The following is a 19,177-nucleotide window of genomic DNA, read 5'->3' on the forward strand; positions in this document are numbered from 1 at the left end:
CGAACCCTCCTCAGGGGGTCCGTGACTGCTTGGGAAATGAACTAATATTAACAGATTAATAAAGTGCATATAAATTACGTGGCTGAATGTACAACTGAACATTTTAAAACGTACTGTAAAGTCATGGAATTTGAAATTTGAGGCTAAAATTAAATTAGTATCCTCTGATTGATTTGTGGGAGCAGTGCAAGGGCATCAAACAGACTACAGTTGGCACAATGTGTGGCTTCAATTGATTTTACAAAAGCTCCTACATTTGTTTTACTTTTGTTTTTTGCAAATTATATGTTATCATTTGTGCATGTGTTTGACAAGTCTGTTTCTGTGTATTTCTTTGCGTTTCAAATCATCAACAATGTTTAGGCTGGGGTCCCCGGATTCCAGTAATGACTCAGTGTGGGTCCCCTGATGCCAATAATATTCAGTGGGGGTCCCCAGATTCACAGAATGATAAATTGGGGGTCCGCAGAAGTCAAAAGGTTGGGAACCACTGCCTTAGGGTATTCTTGATTTTTTCCTCGGAGGAGAGAAAAACATTTTACTAATGTGTTTAGTCAGCATCGCAATTTCCAGCCTAAAGCTTAGAGAACTTCAGGACTGCTGCAACCACAGCACACAAACCACTAACAAATGAACACTTCACCAAGAAGCGAGGGACCTTTTGCATTATTTCCTTAACTGGAACAGGTATAAATCTATATACAGTGCCTTTTCAGTACTGATACTATTAGTATGGCTGCACAAGTACCTGTGGAGTCCATGGCTGCAGGGTGGAAGCTTTCCTACAGAGCTTGGCACACAAAGACATACGTACAATCTAGTGTTTGCAATAAAACATCATGTCATTGAAGAGAAGCAAGTTGGCACCATAATATTGTCTCCACAAAGAATTGCAAAAAGATGAATATCAACTGCAGTGGCATGGACCCTGCTAGCTTTTCCAATTCTTAGAGCAACAAACGTACACAATGAGGTCAGGTCGGATTCACCCTGTCTGATGAGTAGCAGTTCCAGCATCATACGGTTGTTCTTCTGTAAGATGGTTAGAGATTCCAAGCCACTCCATAATTATAGTGTGACATCACTAAAACCATATAATTGTGTATTAGGAAGAAAGAAATACCTTATTACTATGTCATACTGGTCAACCGCATGACCCATTTGCAAGCCGTGAAGGATGCCGCCATTTCCAACCACAATGCAGCGTTTACAGGTCTTCGATTTCAAGGGTTCTGTCAGATCTTTGTCCGGCATCAGTTTTAAGAGACTCCGAACAACTTCAATGTACTTGTGAAATCCAAATGGTGGCCCGTACTTGAAGGAAGACTCATTCAAATGGGGGCCATCGCTTATGAAACTGGCAAGGTTCATGGAATACTTTTCACGAAACAGTCTGTACATCTCCTTTTTAGCAAAAGAGGGTTGGCACGTTCGTTCCAGCACTTCTTTGGCGTATATTTGTGTTCTCTAAGGAAAGAAACCGTGAATTAATAAACAAATTTACAGAGATAAATGTGCACTGTATTTCAGAACGTTTGGAAACAAAGAAAAAACAAGCAATGGCAATGCAATGAGTTGAGTTAGAGCTATTAGCGTTGTAAACTCCTAACTAGACTTTTCTTGCCACAAACTGAAAATGAAAAGTAAAACAGTTTCACACAAGCGAGCCGATGGCTGCCATGAGCGTGAAGGAGACACACAAAAGGAAACAGAAGTTTGCTTGCAGTCAAACATATCGGCAAAAGTGCAATTATCCATGTAACAGGGCCGATGTCGTGCAAAGCGCTCGACTACTACCCTGCGAGATCGCGCTGCGTAGGAAATAAAAAGAAAAAGTAGTCCAGAAGCTATGTGGAAAACACTGAGCCTCGTATGTTTTCAGTAGTTTAATGGTGCGCTCAAGCAGGGCTAAACACCAGAAAAGGCATGACATATGCATTCCTTTGACTAATGAAATCAAGCAAATTTTAAAAGGCAAGCCCACGAACCAAGCAAACTGATGGACATGACATGGGCATGGTTAAAAGTCCACAGAAAGATTACAACAGGGGCCAGAGTGCTTGCGCACTCAACCCTAAAAATGACATTTAGCACAGAGGCCTCATTACTATAAGTTCAATACAATTACTGCACACCATCCAAATTGGTACACCTTCACTACTTCGCCTGACCACTACACACAAAGCCTCCATTAATAGTCTGGTATTATTATACTGTCAAAAGTAAGTAATTATAAAAAAAAAAAAGTTAAAGGTTATGATTATTTACTTAAAACTAGGGTAAGTAACAAACAAATTTAAAGACATGGGGTTCTGTCCCGAGTCGATGCAATGCTCTATGATTTGGTGGACGTGCGCCAGTAAAGTGGAGTAGGGTGGTGTAATGGTCAGGCAATGTAATTTTGCATAATGAACTGTGTTCATAGGCCTCCCGGATGAGTCATTGGAACAACTGCAGCTGACAGAAACATGTCAAGATGAATCCTGAGATTGAAGGCAAAAGACCACATAACAAACACACTCTGTTTCGCACACCGGCTGCTTATTGAATACAGTGCAGCATTCAACATGCTCTGCACGACCCATACTGCTTTCTGTCCCTGGGTCCCTCATAGATGTCCAACTTGCTCCATCAGACTACAAACTAACTTTCGACTTAAAAATAGCAACCGATAACTATCATGCCAGTCATTTCGAAAACAAAGGAGATGGACTCAAAACCATGTGGACAGGAGGACCAGAAGTTTAAAACCGAGCCCTGCTCTGTGACAACAGCTGGGATATTCACAGCTCATGCATGAACTGAAGACCATCCTATTCCACCAGGCCTTCCCACCCATGAACTAAAGAACATGCAATCTACCAGGGCTGCATCCAGCGCTCAAAGGAGCACGAAGGATTACTACTGCACCCTTCAGAAGGGCAGTTCAAAAGTCCCCCTTTCAGAGGGCTGGCGAAAAACCACCAGCCTCAACCTCTTCCTACTTACTAACCACTTCTTTCACTGCAGCTCCTCCCTGCCCCGTCACTTTTTGACTTCATTTATTTTCATCACAGTACTTTACAGAGAAATAAACTGGCGACAAACCCAGCCCAAGAGGCAGAATACATGTCATACACAGTAAAAGAAAGTCCATCCACATGTGTGCGTTTAGGAACACATGAACTACACAGGCCACAAGGTCAGCAGCACATAGACATTACAGCCAATGATATTCCGCTCTGGTACGATAGGTTTCTGATTCGGCCCCGTTTACCCTGGCCTTAGCTGTCTGATTTGAATACAACATCCATGACAGCAGCTCTTTCCAAATCCCCAGGCTCCTAATAGGAAACAACAAACATCGCCATGCAAGCAAGTCAGATGACTTTTGCATACAAAAACCCCGCTGTGGTCCTCACATCCATACTCAATTCAGTCACAGAAGGAAAGCACGCATTTGCAATGCAATGGGTCTTGTGTTTGCTCGAGTTAGAGCTATTAGCTTTGAAAATTCCTAACTAGACTTTTCCTGCCACATAAACTGAAAAGTAAAACAGTTGACATAAGCGAGCCAATTCAAAGCGCCATGAGGGCGAAGGAGAGACATAAAAGGAAAAAGAAGTTTGCTTGCAGTCAAAAGTATCTGCAATTGTGCAATTATCGATGTAACAGGGTCTATGTCCAAGGCGATAACCAAATCGCCCCAAGGAGGGACAAACGTAAAGCATTGATAAAAAAGGATTTTTGAAAGGCAAGTCCACGAACGACAGATAGTGATGGGCGTGCAGTGGGTCTGGTTAAAAGCCCACAGATAGATTACAACAGGGCAGAGCGCTTGCGCGCTCGACCTAAAAACGTGCATAGGATATGCATAGTTGATTGAGAAGGAATAAATCCAATATGGTCGTGTAGAACAAGACCTGTTATAACGGAAAGAAGGCGATTACCAATCATCTTAGTCAAGATGCTAGTATTGGTGTTAAGATTTGTGTGAAACATCCAGTTTACAGGAACAGCTGCATCCCTGAGAGAAAGCAGAAGGAAGCCACAGCTATGTGCTTCATCAAGCATGGCTAAGCTATGCAGAACTAAAACATCAATGTATGCTTTGCAAAAGTCAACAGTGAGGCAATCGGCTCGTGTGACTCGGTCACAGGCCATCTCACTGACAGTCTTTTTGATCTCCACCTGGAAGAGCAGCATCAACTGTTCCCTGTCACTTTTTCCCCAACCATGTAATTATCAACCTATCAAAATATTTGAATATGAGAGTAAAAGAGTGAAGAGTACAGGTGCTCACAGTACCCCCTGAAACAGATCAAGAAACATGTGGGGGTCCAAGATAGATAATTGTTGGCAGATTCTATAGTGGTTTTATCACAAGCAGCTCTGGTTTGTCTTACCATTCTGTACGTAGTCATCCAGGAGTGCTCCCCCATGTCACAGACCATGATCACTGCTTATTTTCCCATAAATGTGACACTGTGTTCTGCAAAGTCGCTGAACTCTCTTTGCTTAGAATCAACCAACTAATCACAGATTTGCAAAGCATGGCTAGTCACCCCTAATCACCCCATAGGGTGTCCAAATGCTAACATGTCTAGGCAGCTCATTTAAATAGCCAGATCTTAAAGGCTCTTCGGAATTCCGGAAGTGAGGTGATTGTTCGGAGTTGCATGGGGAGGCTGTTCCAGGTCTTTGCTGTGATGTGGGAGAAGGTGTGTCCCTCACTCCTGCTTTGATAGATGCAAGGAGTATGGCAAGAGACAGGGAGGTGGAGCAAAGTCTTCTCAATAGTTGGTGGAAGTTCAGGCGGGTCCTTGGTTGTGTAGAGCCTGGTGTATGCATGTGGGTCAGCATCTTGAACTGGCATCTCTTCTGTACGGGGAGCCACTGAAGGTGTCTGAGGTGGGGTGTGATGTGGGTTTTTGGATGAGTCTGAATTGTCTTAAGTCTCTGTAGGAGGTGTGCAGCGATTCCTACGTGGAGAGCGCTGCCGTAGTCCAGTTGGTTGGTGGGTGATGAGGGGTTGTGTCAAAGAGTGTCTAGTATCCAGGGGTAGCCACTTAAAGATCTTACATAGCAAGTGCAGAGTGAGGAAGCAGGCGGCTATGATAGCGTTGATCTGGGATTGTCACCAGTCAAGGCATAACATAGTTTAAGATCCTAAATCTTGGTAGCCAGTTGTTTCAGACTACCACAGATCCATTTAAGAAATAAATGCCTTAAACCTCTCGGATGAAGCACTATCACTAGAAACAGAAATCAGATTGCTACGGAAACAGTTCACATAGCCTCGCTCACTTCAAATATGAAAACAGAGTTTACCAGGACAGAGTAAGGAAAATGCCAAAAGAGAAAGTGCTAAATCCATGTTGGCCACTGTATCTACCAAACGAGGGGCACGTGGTGTAAAAGACTGCATTAGAAGAGAGTGCATTCAGGTACCCACAGACAGACTTGTCATTCATGTTCCCCACAAGCAGTAATCAACATGAAAGTACATAATGAAAGAATGAGTAAAATGTAGATCTTGGAGACACAGAGAACCTAAATCTAGAGACCATCCACTAAGTCATCCTGCTCTACTGTAAAAGTAACTCCCATGTAGCTGAAGTCCCCCAGAAGCACCCCCAGATCACTATTGAGAACAAAATACTTACCTTCAGTGATGCATTATCTAGTAGAGACTATGGACCTCATTAGGAGTCTGGCCGTCCATGGACCGCCAGACTCACGGTGGCTGGCGGGCCGCCGCAGTAGTGGCGGTCCGCCTGCCATATTATGACCGTGGCGGAGTCACCACAGTCGAAACGTCGCCACCGCCAGGCTTCGCCACCAGGCAGCCTGACGGTCTCGGCGGTTCAAAACTGCCAGGGCAGCCCTGCATGCAGTGCGGCCCTGGGGATTATGAGTCCCATTCCGCCAGCCTTTCCACGGCGGTTAACACTGCCATGGAAATGGAAAGGCTGGGAGAATGGGGGACTCAGGGGCCCCGATGCACAGCTCCATCGTGCATTTTGCTGCCCGAATTACGGGCAGTGAAATGTGTGATGGGTGCTGCAGCATTCGTCGCAATGCCACATTGGCGCCAGCGTCAATGTAGAGGGCTTGTTTCCCTCTGGGACGGCAGGTCAAAAACACTATTTCCACCCGCCGGCCCAGCAGGAAACACAAAATAGGGTCAGCGGGGACTTGACTGCACTGGCAGTAAAATGGTGGAAACGAGTTAATGACCTCCCTAGTTCTCGCTGCAGATTCCTTACAGTTGAATTTCCAAGGCGTCAGACTGGATCTGGAAACTTTTGGGTGATCAGTACCCCTACGAGCCATCGGGTGGCTTAGTTTGGTTCAACGTGGTGTCATCGGCACCAGAAGAGACGTTGTGGTCACCTATATAGGTGCCACTCAGGCGTGCAGGTGTCAGTTACTTTTCACGCCAGGAGCGCAGAGCCATGAAGTGAACTGATGAATGTGTGTCCCAACTAGGGTCGTGGAAGGGATTAACACTAACCCTAGAAAACTGTCTGCAGATCAGGAAGGCATCCAGTGCTTCTGAAAATGAGCATCAGGCGGCCCCTTGGGGAGGATCTTCTGTTGTAGCAGCATGTAAGGGTTCTCCATCCGAACCTGTCAACTTTCTGCCGCCTTGCATGGAGATTGAGCGGCGACAGTTGATAGCTTTTGACCTTCCTCCCGAAGTCTGTAACACTATCTTGGCAGGAAGGAAGGCATGGGTGGGTGTAAGGAATCTGCAGCTAGATATAGTCTCTACCAGATAATGCATTACCAAAGGTAAGTACTTGTTCATCTGTTGGAGATTTCTAGCTGCAGATTCCTTACCTTTGAATAGATACTCAAGCCATATCCTCCAGGCAAAGGGCTGTGGAAAATTTTTCTCAAATAGAAAGTCCTACAGGACCGAATGGATAAAATGCCCATTCCTACAGACCCGACTGTCAAGGCAGCAGTGTTCGGCTAATGTGTGCACGAACGCCCACGTTGCTTCCTGACAGATGTCCATGACTGGGACCCCACAAGCTAATGCCGTGGTTGCAGCTTTTCCTCTGTTGGAATAGGAGGCTGATTTTTAGCCAGGGCACAGCAGATCTTGATACACAGAACAACTGTGTGAAATTTTTAGTTTCTGTACTGCCCGACCTTGTTTAGCTCCTACATAGTCCACGAAGAGTTGGTCGACCACCCAAAACTCTTTTGTGAGGTCAAGGTGGAACAACAACTCTCCTTTTGGGTCCAGATTGTGAAGTCGCTCCTCTTCTTTAGAGGGATGTGGAGGAGCATAAAAGGTGGACAAGGTGGAACATTGTCCCAAATGGAATGGGGTAGCCACTTTCAGGAAGAAAAAGGCCTGGGTGAGAAGCACCACTTTGTCAGGGAACACAGTAAGGTAGGGAGGCTTTGATGACAAAGCCTGCAGCTCACTCACCCTCCGGGCAGATGTTACTGCCATTAGAAAAGCAGTCTTGATGGTAAGCACCCGGAGGGGACAATTGTGCAGCTGCTTGAAGGGGGCACACGAGGTATGTGAGAACTACATTACGCTATCACTGAGGCATGATGAGAGGCTTAGGACAAAACATATGTACAAGCCCTTGGAGAAACCTATTTACAATAGGGGACTTAAATACAGAGGGTTGGGTCAGGCAGCTGCAGGAAGGCGGACAGAGCAGAAAGATAGCCCTTAAGAGTGCTCAGAGCAGAGCCCTGCTGGACAAGGGTAAGAATGAAGAGAAGAATATCAGAGAGAGAGGCAGAAAGAGTGTCGATAGACTTTTCTGTGCAATATTTTTCAAATTTTTGCCATTTGCAGGTGTATACTATTTTAGTGGAGGAACGCCTGGCTGCCAAGATAGCGTTACAGACTTCGGGAGGAAGGTCAAAAGCTATCAACTGTCGCCGCTCAATCTCCATGCAAGGCGGCAGAAAGTTGACAGGTTCAGATGGAGAACCCTTACATGCTGCTACAACAAAAGATCCTCCCCAAGGGGCCGCCTGATGCTCATTTTCAGAAGCACTGGATGCCAGACTCTCCGTGCCCAGTCTGAAGCCACAAGGATAGCTTGGTTGTTCCCGATCTTCAAAACTCTCGGCAGAAGTGGTATGGGCGGAAAGGTGTACAGGAGGCCTCAACACCACTCGAGAAGAAAAGCCTCTCTAAGCGATAGCCGCCTTGGAAACTCCAACACTCAAAACTGCTGAGATTATGCATTCTCTTTGGAGGCAAACAGATCTAACCAAGACTCTCCCCACTGCTAAAAGAGTCCTTGTGCCACCTCCGAATGAGACACCACTCATGATTCACTAGGCATTGACGGCTGAGTTTGTCCTCCCTGGTGTCCAGAGAACCTACCAGGTGTTGGGCCACAAGAGTTATGCCCTGCTTTTCCAGCCTTGTCCAGAGATGCAGGGCCTCTTGACAACATGTCCGCAACCACACCCTGCCCTGCTTGTTTCAGTATAGCATGACAGTGGTGCTGTCCGTTAATACCTGCACAAACTTCCCCTTGACAGAAGGAAGAGAAGCTTTCAATGCTAACCGGATCGCACGGAGCGCCAACAAGTTGATGTGGAGTCCGGATTCCGCCAGAGACCAGAGTCCTCTGAGCTCCATCTCTCCCAGATGGCTGCCACACCCCAGCAGTGTTGCATCTGTCACTACTGTCAGGTCTGGTTGGGGAAGGGAGAGGAGTGTGCCTCTGACCCAATCATGGTTCAACAGCCACCACTGCAGGTCATTTGCAGTTCTCTCAGAGATCTGGAACATGTCGGAGAGATTCCCCTGATGCTGCGTCCACTGGAACTTCAGGTCCCACTGCAGAGCCCGCATATGCAATCTGGCATGATTCACCAGCAGGATGCAGGAGGCCATGAGGCTCACCAGCCTCAGAGTCAGTCTCCCCGAAATCCAGGACAGAGGCTAAAACATCAGATCATCGCCTGAACATCCTGGACTCGCTACTTGGAAGTATAAGCCCGAAAATGCACTGTGTCCAGAACAGCTACAATGAAAGGGAGCATCTGAGAAGCAATCAGGTGTGACTTCAAAACATTTATAGCGAACCCCAAGGAAATGCAGAAGGTCCACTGTAGTCTGAAGGTGGAAGGCGACAGCCTGGGGCAAGCCCGCCTTCAACAGCCAGACCTTGTGGTAGGGTAAGACTGAAACCCCTGACCTGCGCAGATAAGCTTCAACTACCGCCATCACCTTGGTGAACACCAGAGGGGCGCTAGGGTAAGGCCCAAGGGGAGCACAGTGAACTGAAAGTGCCTTGAACCGCAGGTAACATCTGTGGTCAGGCAGGATGGAGATGTGAACACACATCCTGCAAGTCCAATGCTACCAATCAGTTTCTTGTGCTAGGGCAGACAAGACCTGAGCCAAAGTGAGCATTTTGAATTTTTCCTTTTTGACAAAGAGATTGATGGATTGGAGGTCTAGAATAGGGTGGAGACCTTTGTTCTTTTTGGGAATCCGAAAGTAAAGGGACTAACCACCACTGCCTACTTGTGTTATTGGAACCCTCTCTATAGCTCCCGCTGTCCAGACAGCAGTAACTTCCTTTCACAGCAAAGACAGATGATCCTCTGCCAGCCGTTCTTGTTTTGGTGGTATTACAGGAGGAAAAGATTAGAAAGGGAGGGAGTAGCCCCCCTGAATAATCATTTGTCCAATGTAACGGACTGCCAGTGAAGGAGATCTTGAATTCTCCCTCCAACTGGGCACCCATGGTCTTGAAGAATCAAATTAGGAGGGCTTAGAGGCTACAGCTGCGAGTGGTTAGTGGTGGACTTCTGGTTACCAAACCCACCGGGTCGGAATGCACTGCATTCACGTCCTCGCACAGCTTAGGGAGTTTGTGCAGGAGGGTGCCTGGCATAGGATTTATGTAAGAGGCTGGCTCTGTATGTCGTGCACAACTATAGGCGAGGCAGCCTGTACTGAGTCCAGGCAACCCTTAGTGATAGTGTAGGCAGTCCTAGATAACCAGAGCTCTCATAGGGGTAGCTGTGGGGAGCATCTAAGGCTTATACAGTAGGGTGTAAAGCGGTTGCAAATACCACACAGGTCAGTCAGTGAAGTACACACAGGAAAGAGCCATACAAGTGGTCATACAAAAATATACTTAGTAACAGATAAGTAAAAGCATAAAAATAGGACTGGGGAAGAACAAAAACCTAAAAGCTAAGTAGGTAGGATTCCTCAGACGCCTGTGTGCAGAGTAGAAATCGGAGGTCAGTGTCTATAGGCTAACACAGGGAAATGGCAGTTGGAGTTTTCGCATTTTAGGAGCCTTTCCAGTAGACCCCGAGAAAACCTGTTGGGACATGGGAGGTTGGATAGTGCCCCCACTCGTGGATACCCATCACAGTGGAGTACCTACACCAGGGAGCCCAGGTGCCTATGGCTGAAGTTGTGTTGGAATCTCCAGCTGAAGTCAATGGGGACCTTGGTTTTCCAGCTGCTGTTGCGACCCGTGGACCAGGTCGGTGGAACCCAGGTGTGGATTCTGGAAGAAGAGGACCTAATGAGAGAGGGGACAGAGTCCAGACCACCCACAGGTGCATAGGTAGTGCAGGAGGGCAATACCAGTGCATGAGGGCAGTGCTGGTGGACTAAGAAGTGCTGCTTGAAGTCCAGGTGATGCAGGAGATCCCAGGAGTTGTCCACGAGCTGTCCCACGCCCGTCGCCTGATTGCAGAGAGGCCAGTGGTCAGCAGGGCCACCAATTAGCCTTGGCAGATGCAGAAAAGCGTTGTACAGAGTTTGCAGGATTTGTGGGAATTAGCAAGGCCCAGGTGACCCAACCAAGGCAGACAGGTCAGGGTCAGCCCTCAGCAAGCAGAAGAGCCAGCAAGAGTCGTTGGAGCCCGGTAGCAGATCCTTCTGGCAGCAGGCACAGGGAGGCCTCAGCAGCACAGCAAAGAGGGATGGACTAACCAGTCCGATGCTCCCACGGGACTCACCTCATTTTATTTCCAAGATGGCAGAATCAAGTGGCCACCTGGTAGAGCACTGTGCACCTCCCTAGGGGAGGAGCTGGACGGGGGGGCGGGTGGTCACTCCCCTGTCCTTTGTGTGGTTTCGCCCCAGAGCGGGAACCGGGGGTTCCTGCACTGGAGCAAACCGGTTTATGCGAGGAGGGCACCAAATGTGCCATTCAAAGCAGTCTGGTGGCTCTGACAGGCACCCCCACCTAATCCCAGAGACACCTATATCTAAAGAAGAGGTGGTCACACCTCTATCTTACAGGAAACCCTTTGTTCTGGCTTCCCCTGCCTGAGTTAAGCTCAGCAGCAGGAGGAGGGCAGGACAGTGTCTGGGGTCAGCAGCAACACGGGCTGGTATGCAGACCCTGCAAGGCTGTGCAGGCAGACATGGGGATCCCCTATGGAACCCGCAGAGTACATGGTAACATGCAACTAGCACTAGAATCGGTGTAGTTACATGATTACAACATGTTTGATACCAACCATGCTTAGGTTCGGTGAAGTCATTATGTAGTTGGACAACGTGTGTTGACCAGTGTCTACTATATACCTTAAGATGGCTTTCCCGCACTTACAAAGCCCAGGGAATAGAGTCTGGTGTTTGTAGTGGCCCCTCTGCTCATGCAGGGGTGCCCTTACACTTAGAACCATGCACCCTACCCTTGGGCTAAAGGGTCAGAGTGCAGTGACAATGATATAAAGCAAACCTTATATTTGGAGTGAAAGGTGCATGCACCATTTCACACAAGCTGCCATGGTGGCCCTGTAGTCACAGTATGCATGGGCCCCCACGGGTGGCACAATACATGCTGCAGCCCACAGGGGACCCTGGTGTACCAATGCCCTGGGTACCCAAGTACCATATACTAGGGACTTATATGGGTACACCAGTTTGCCAATTGTGGGTGTAAAAGTTACCTTACAACAAAATTTAGGGGAGAGAGCACAGACACTGGGGTCCTGGTTAGCAGGATCCCGGTATACTACAGTCTACACACACTGACACCAGGCAGCTCTCCCGCCTTTCACTGCTTAGGAGAGAATGGCCCGGGACTCCTCCGGGACCTGTGCAGCACTTGCACAACTGTATCCCACAATGTGTGGGAATAATAGCACAAGAGGCATGCGGTGTTCACCGAACGCAATCCTAGGCTGTTGTAATAAAAAAATGTCTTGCCTAAGCTAACCAGCCTCTTGGATTCCCTGTCCGAGTGAGCGCCAGGGAACGCGCCATGGGAAGTTGATGCTTGGGCTACCAAGTTCTTAGGGGTGGGGGTGCTGAGTGAGGAAACTAGGATCATCTGGGGCGGGGCATGGCAGCGGGCAATTATCCTATTTACAGGAGCCCCTGTGCTGGGCTTGGACCAAGTTCCCAGCAGGACTTCAGTCAGTGCTTCATTAAAGGCCAATAGGGGTTCTGATGAGGAAGCCCCATGCTGAAACATATCCGTCAAGAGGTTAGTCTTGTCTGCCACTGAGGAAAGCTCGAGGTCAAGGACCTCTGCTGCCCTCTTCACCACCATTGCTTAAGATGCCCCGCCTCAGTAGCCACAATGGGGGAAGAGAGCAAGCCAGTATCTAGATGTGTCCAGTCCACTGAAATCTCCTAGTTCCTCATACCGATACAAATTGTCACTAGGAGTGTGTAACTGGTATTCCAAAGGGTCCATTGACCCGCCCACTCTTCCCCCATGCCTGGCTGCTCCAAAAACTGCTCAGGCAACAAGTTAGAGCCACTGGGCCCTGTTGGGGCTGGAATCGGCGTCAGGATTGGCACCGCAGAAGGTCACATTGGCGCAACTGGCATTGATCCGTATCGGAGATCGGCTCCATAAGACCCCATTGGGGCCGACGGTCCAGAACCTGATCGGGACTCCTCTGACCCCGTGGCATCCGAAGGTGCTCCGGAGGGGTCGGCCCGACTGAATACGCAACACATGTCCTCATAAAAATTCTTTATTTGAGCGGCGGTCACTCCGGCTCCCGGAAACGAGGTGAGGCACAGAGTCAGACCTGGCAACTGCTCTGCAAACCGTGCTTGGAATGTCAATGTTCCTCACTCATCGCGTCAGCCGACAGACGAGGTTAAGTCGAAGACCATTTTGACTTATTCTTCTGCCTCTTCCCAGATTGTCCAGAGGACCATGAGTGAGAGGAAGAGGACTTGGGGCTCCAGAAGCAGTCCAGCGACCTTCTTGATCGGGACAGAGACCTCCAATGAGTCATGCTAATTGGTGTTGACCACCGAGCTGCAAGCAGCTTTAGGGAACGCTCCCTTTTGCCACCATGGCCCGCCAGCCCAAGCATGACTGAGTCATGGTCGCACTCAAGACACCATAAGCATACCAAGTGCGGGTCCGTTACCAACATGGCACAAGGACAAGCGCTGCACGGCTTAGACCCTACCTTCCTTGATGACATTCTCGACATACTTCACAAAAAATATTTGACAAAATGTGGAAAAAAGCCTGTAGGAAGTTGGCTCTGTATGTGCTATTTCAAAGTAAGGAATAGCATGCACAGAGTCCAAGGGTTCCCCTTAGAGGTAAAATAGTGGTAAAAATAGATAATACTAATGCTCTATTTTGTGGTAGTGTGGTCGAGCAGTAGGCTTATCCAAGGAGTAGTGTTAAGCATTTGTTGTACATACACATAGACAATAAATGAGGTACACACACTCAGAGACAAATCCAGCCAATAGGTTTTGTATAGAAAAATATCTTTTCTTAGTTTATTTTAAGAACCACAGGTTCAAATTCTACATGTAATATCTCATTCGAAAGGTATTGCAGGTAAGTACTTTAGGAACTTCAAATCATCAAAATTGCATGTATACTTTTCAAGTTATTCACAAATAGCGGTTTTAAAAGTGGACACTTAGTGCAATTTTCACAGTTCCTAGGGGAGGTAAGTATTTGTTAGGTTAACCAGGTAAGTAAGACACTTACAGGGCTTAGTTCTTGGTCCAAGGTAGCCCACCGTTGGGGGTTCAGAGCAACCCCAAAGTCACCACACCAGCAGCTCAGGGCCGGTCAGGTGCAGAGTTCAAAGCGGTGCCCAAAACACATAGGCTAGAATGGAGAGAAGGGGGTGCCCCGGTTCCGGTCTGCTTGCAGGTAAGTACCCGCGTCTTCGGAGGGCAGACCAGGGGGGTTTTGTAGGGCACCGGAGGGGACACAAGCCCACACAGAAATTTCACCCTCAGCAGCGCGGGGGCGGCCGGGTGCAGTGTAGAAACAAGCGTCGGGTTTGTAATGGGAGTCAATGGGAGATCTAGGGATCTCTTCAGCGCTGCAGGCAGGCAAGGGGGGGGTTCCTCGGGGAAACCTCCACTTGGTCAAGGGAGAGGGACTCCTGGGGGTCACTCCTCCAGTGAAAGTCCGGTCCTTCAGGTCCTGGGGGCTGCGGGTGCAGGGTCTCTCCCAGGCGTCGGGACTTTAGGTTCAAAGAGTCGCGGTCAGGGGAAGCCTCGGGATTCCCTCTGCAGGCGGCGCTGTGGGGGCTCAGGGGGGACAGGTTTTGGTACTCACAGTATCAGAGTAGTCCTGGGGTCCCGCCTGAGGTGTCGGATCTCCACCAGCCGAGTCGGGGTCGCCGGGTGCAGTGTTGCAAGTCTCACGCTTCTTGCGGGGAGCTTGCAGGGTTCTTTAAAGTTGCTGGAAACAAAGTTGCAGCTTTTCTTGGAGCAGGTCCGCTGTCCTCGGGAGTTTCTTGTCTTTTCGAAGCAGGGGCAGTCCTCAGAGGATGTCGAGGTCGCTGGTCCCTTTGGAAGGCGTCGCTGGAGCAGGATCTTTGGAAGGCAGGAGACAGGCCGGTGAGTTTCTGGGGCCAAGGCAGTTGTCGTCTTCTGGTCTTCCGCTGCAGGGGTCTTCAGCTGGGCAGTCCTTCTTCTTGTAGTTGCAGGAATCTAATTTTCTAGGGTTCAGGGTAGCCCTTAAATACTAAATTTAAGGGCGTGTTTAGGTCTGGGGGGTTAGTAGCCAATGGCTACTAGCCCTGAGGGTGGGTACACCCTCTTTGTGCCTCCTCCCAAGGGGAGGGGGTCACAATCCTAGCCCTATTGGGGGAATCCTCCATCTGCAAGATGGAGGATTTCTAAAAGTCAGAGTCACCTCAGCTCAGGACACCTTAGGGGCTGTCCTGACTGGCCAGTGACTCCTCCTTGTTTTTCTCATTATTTTCTCCGGCCTTGCCGCCAAAAGTGGGGCCTGGCCGGAGGGGGCGGGCAACTCCACTAGCTGGAGTGTCCTGCTGGGTTGGCACAAAGGAGGTGAGCCTTTGAGGCTCACCGCCAGGTGTGACAATTCCTGCCTGGGGGAGGTGTTAGCATCTCCACCCAGTGCAGGCTTTGTTACTGGCCTCAGAGTGACAAAGGCACTCTCCCCATGGGGCCAGCAACATGTCTCGGTTCGTGGCAGGCTGCTAAAACTAGTCAGCCTACACAGATAGTCGGTTAAGTTTCAGGGGGCACCTCTAAGGTGCCCTCTGTGGTGTATTTTACAATAAAATGTACACTGGCATCAGTGTGCATTTATTGTGCTGAGAAGTTTGATACCAAACTTCCCAGTTTTCAGTGTAGCCATTATGGTGCTGTGGAGTTCGTGTTTGACAGACTCCCAGACCATATACTCTTATGGCTACCCTGCACTTACAATGTCTAAGGTTTTGTTTAGACACTGTAGGGGTACCATGCTCATGCACTGGTACCCTCACCTATGGTATAGTGCACCCTGCCTTAGGGCTGTAAGGCCTGCTAGAGGGGTGTCTTACCTATACTGCATAGGCAGTGAGAGGCTGGCATGGCACCCTGAGGGGAGTGCCATGTCGACTTACTCGTTTTGTCCTCACTAGCACACACAAGCTGGTAAGCAGTGTGTCTGTGCTGAGTGAGAGGTCTCCAGGGTGGCATAAGACATGCTGCAGCCCTTAGAGACCTTCCTTGGCATCAGGGCCCTTGGTACTAGAAGTACCAGTTACAAGGGACTTATCTGGATGCCAGGGTCTGCCAATTGTGGATACAAAAGTACAGGTTAGGGAAAGAACACTGGTGCTGGGGCCTGGTTAGCAGGCCTCAGCACACTTTCAATTGTAAACATAGCATCAGCAAAGGCAAAAAGTCAGGGGGCAACCATGCCAAGGAGGCATTTCCTTACAAAGCCTTTATCTGGATCAGTGCTAACTGGCGCAGAAAGAAAAGAACTGATGTATGCGCGCCTGGGTGGCATCTACATAGGTGACTGCAACATCACTTCCAGCGCCAATGCACCGACGATACTGCGCGGAACTGAACAAAGCCACCCAATGGCACACAGCGGTACTGCTCCCGCAGAAGTTTACAACGCCTGGGAAATTCAAGGGTAAGGAACCTGCAGCTAGAAGTCTCTATCAGATCTGGTATACATGATGGTATTAAATGCCAGCCCAGACTAGTATACGGTGACTACAGACAGAAGTACAATCGTGGGCATTCAAAATCTTGGTCACAGACATTGAGGTGTGTGGTGGGCATCCCTAAAGCACTCCCTGAACAACTAAGAACCTGCGCCCATGATCTCCAGTCATTTCGATCTCTCAGAATGGGAAGTCCTTTCTTATCCACAAAAGGACAACTCTAGCATGCGTGCTGTAAGAGGCACAAAGGCTCTCTGTGCCTCTGTCTGAGCCCTTTAACTATAGGTCACGTGAGTATGTGTTTCCAATAAAGACTACATCCACTTTGTCTCTATTAACATAGACTGCGGCTTTCCTGACTTCCCATGTGTCATTCACACTTCACATGTTCCAGGTTAATGACCAAAATGTCAATTTATGCTGCAGTGCTGTAACTGTCCACAGTATACAGTGAAAAACGAATGAGCAAATACCAAAGCAGATTCTCCAATGTGCCTGTGCTTGTAATTTAGAAGGAATACGGCTCGCGCAAGAGTATTTCAGAAACCTAACCTCTACGCTCCCACTGCTCACCCCAACCAGCAATGCAATGCAATACAACATAAAAACAAATGTCACATATAGAAGAGAATTACTTGTTATTCACGCCCAGGTCTGCTACATCACTTGCTGCATGATAGGATGACAATGACTATGTTTATCACATTCCTTAAGAAAAAAGGCAGTCACCTGCATTTCGCCCGTTAAGTATGTGTTTCTATTCATTTTTAACCTGAGGCATTGTGTATGGGACATTTAAAGATTGCAGCTCTTCTTAACACCATTAAATGATCTACGAGCTTCCAGGATAGTCATCGTGAAAACTGAAAGCAACAAATCAGCAACCCCAGCATAGTTAAGGTCATGTTTTTCAAAGCTAAATCTCATGAGTGCTCTGATCCCTACAACTCAAGATGTGGGTGATTGCAAGTCATGGCATCGCCCCAAGCACCAGCGTGGGTGCCAGAGTCCTGACTTTAACAAGAAAGACATGAGAGAAACTATCCCAAACAAACAGGTCAGAGAGTAGGGTCACCATAAAAGAATTCATGTTGCCCGTGTTAGTGGTTTCTGATATGTCTGTAATCCTGAAATGACTGTATCTGAAACGTCTAGAACGTGTCTTGTTGACATCAAGCATTCAGTTTTCAAGCACTTTTCATTGTGCAAGGATTTTTCGTCCTTCATATCCAAGATGCAATGTTTGGCAAAGCCAATCCTAGAGGCTTGCTTGTAGAGACATGCAGTCCATGCAGGATGCCATGGAGTTGACCTTCCAATCAATCTAAGACTGTACTTCATATCCTGAAGAATGGCTGTAAAGTTATCGTTACCCAGGGAACCTGGGAGTCCAGGGTCACCACCACCTGCTGAGCTCTTGATCTTCATCAGCTGAATGGGTGGAGTGTACAGGGTTAAAGGACAGTACGGCTTGTTTTGGCTCCAATTTGCCGATGTTTACACAACAGGAGCTCATAGGGCACAGCAGTAGGCATGACAAGCAGGTTTTAACAGGAAAACAATCATACAGGACTCCTGATGTGGTATGCCACCCTTTTTCAACCCATATATCACTGCAGTACACTCCAGAGACAGCAACCTGTCTCCAAGTCCCTACCGAGGACTTCCAGGAAAAGCGTTCCCCAAGTCAGATCAGAGCTACAAACTCAATGGGCACTGTTATGTTAAGGGGATTTGTAAAGCGCATAGCTGCCCCCAAAACAGGGCTTTAATGATCTATAACTTGAAGATGGATAAGCTGTAACCAACGGCCTAACAGAAAAGGCAGGCACTAGATGGAGAAAAGCCATGTCTTCAGGGATTTCCTGAAGTGCAGATGATTCTCAATGTTTCTGATAGAAGAGGTAGCGCATTCAACAGAACAAGTGCCTTGACACGAGAGGAACGGCCTCCAGTTCTGGCTCTCCAAAAACGCAGGGCAGTGGCCAAATTAAAATCGGCTGAGTGAAGAAGGTGGGAGGGTTGGTACTGCGATAAAAGAGTGGACAAAATGGGAGCCCTCTGGGAGTACAGCAGATGGTGCCGGAGCTGTAATATTTGTGTTGCATGACACAAAGGAGGTAATGCTACAGTTGCTTCCCACACCAGAAGAATTCAGGTGAAGGAAAAGGCACAACCTCTGGGTCGCCAACAAGTCAAATATCTGCTCTATGCCTCCCCCACATCCCACATCCAAAGCAATACGAGGTGAACTGCCACCGCCCCTTTCACTTTCCATCTGAGGCACAGGCTTCACAGTCATCCTAAAGAAATGGAAGTGGGCCATCAAAGCCTTGCGGTTCCATCTTTAACATCCAGCGATCGTCTCACTGGAGAGGGCCCCTACATCCGGCCATCAGTTGGCCCACAACCTGGCCACCACACCGCCAGAGAAGATGATGTTGCCAGGGCCCGACAGACGCTCTCCAGACCCCGCAGCAGAATCCACTCATCTGCCGACCCCTAGAAGGTCACAAATGAAGCAGGGTCTAGGCACACAGGCAGATGCAGCAGCAGTCCAGTTAAGAGGCTGCCTCAGACCAAGTCATGCATAAGCCTTTGTCCGCTACCACGTCATGTTCCTCTGCAGACACAGTTCCTTGCTGTGTGGGGCAAATCCAAGGAGGAGGTTTGTCAGTCTGCCTACGGCCATTGTAGCAGTCAATGGCACACTAAAGTGCTAATTAGTAAGGAGTGTGTGAGTGGACTGAGTCATACAGCACGGCTATCTTCGAGCCTGTCCCACTCTGCCTAT

General features: G+C 48.5%; 1 protein-coding gene across 4 annotated transcripts in view; it reads right to left on the reverse strand.

Moving 5' to 3' along the window:
* ST3GAL5 (ST3 beta-galactoside alpha-2,3-sialyltransferase 5) overlaps positions 1-19,177 on the reverse strand; it is a 248,752-nt gene that overhangs the window by 53,729 nt on the left and 175,846 nt on the right. For all 4 annotated transcript variants that reach the window (XM_069204243.1, XM_069204260.1, XM_069204251.1 and 1 more), the window contains one exon: positions 1,124-1,467. In XM_069204243.1, the coding sequence (XP_069060344.1) occupies positions 1,124-1,467 (344 nt within the window). The remainder of the gene's footprint in view (positions 1-1,123; positions 1,468-19,177) is intronic.

Source organism: Pleurodeles waltl, chromosome 1_2 (genome assembly GCF_031143425.1).
Source record: "Pleurodeles waltl isolate 20211129_DDA chromosome 1_2, aPleWal1.hap1.20221129, whole genome shotgun sequence".
Lineage (NCBI taxonomy): Eukaryota > Metazoa > Chordata > Amphibia > Caudata > Salamandridae > Pleurodeles > Pleurodeles waltl.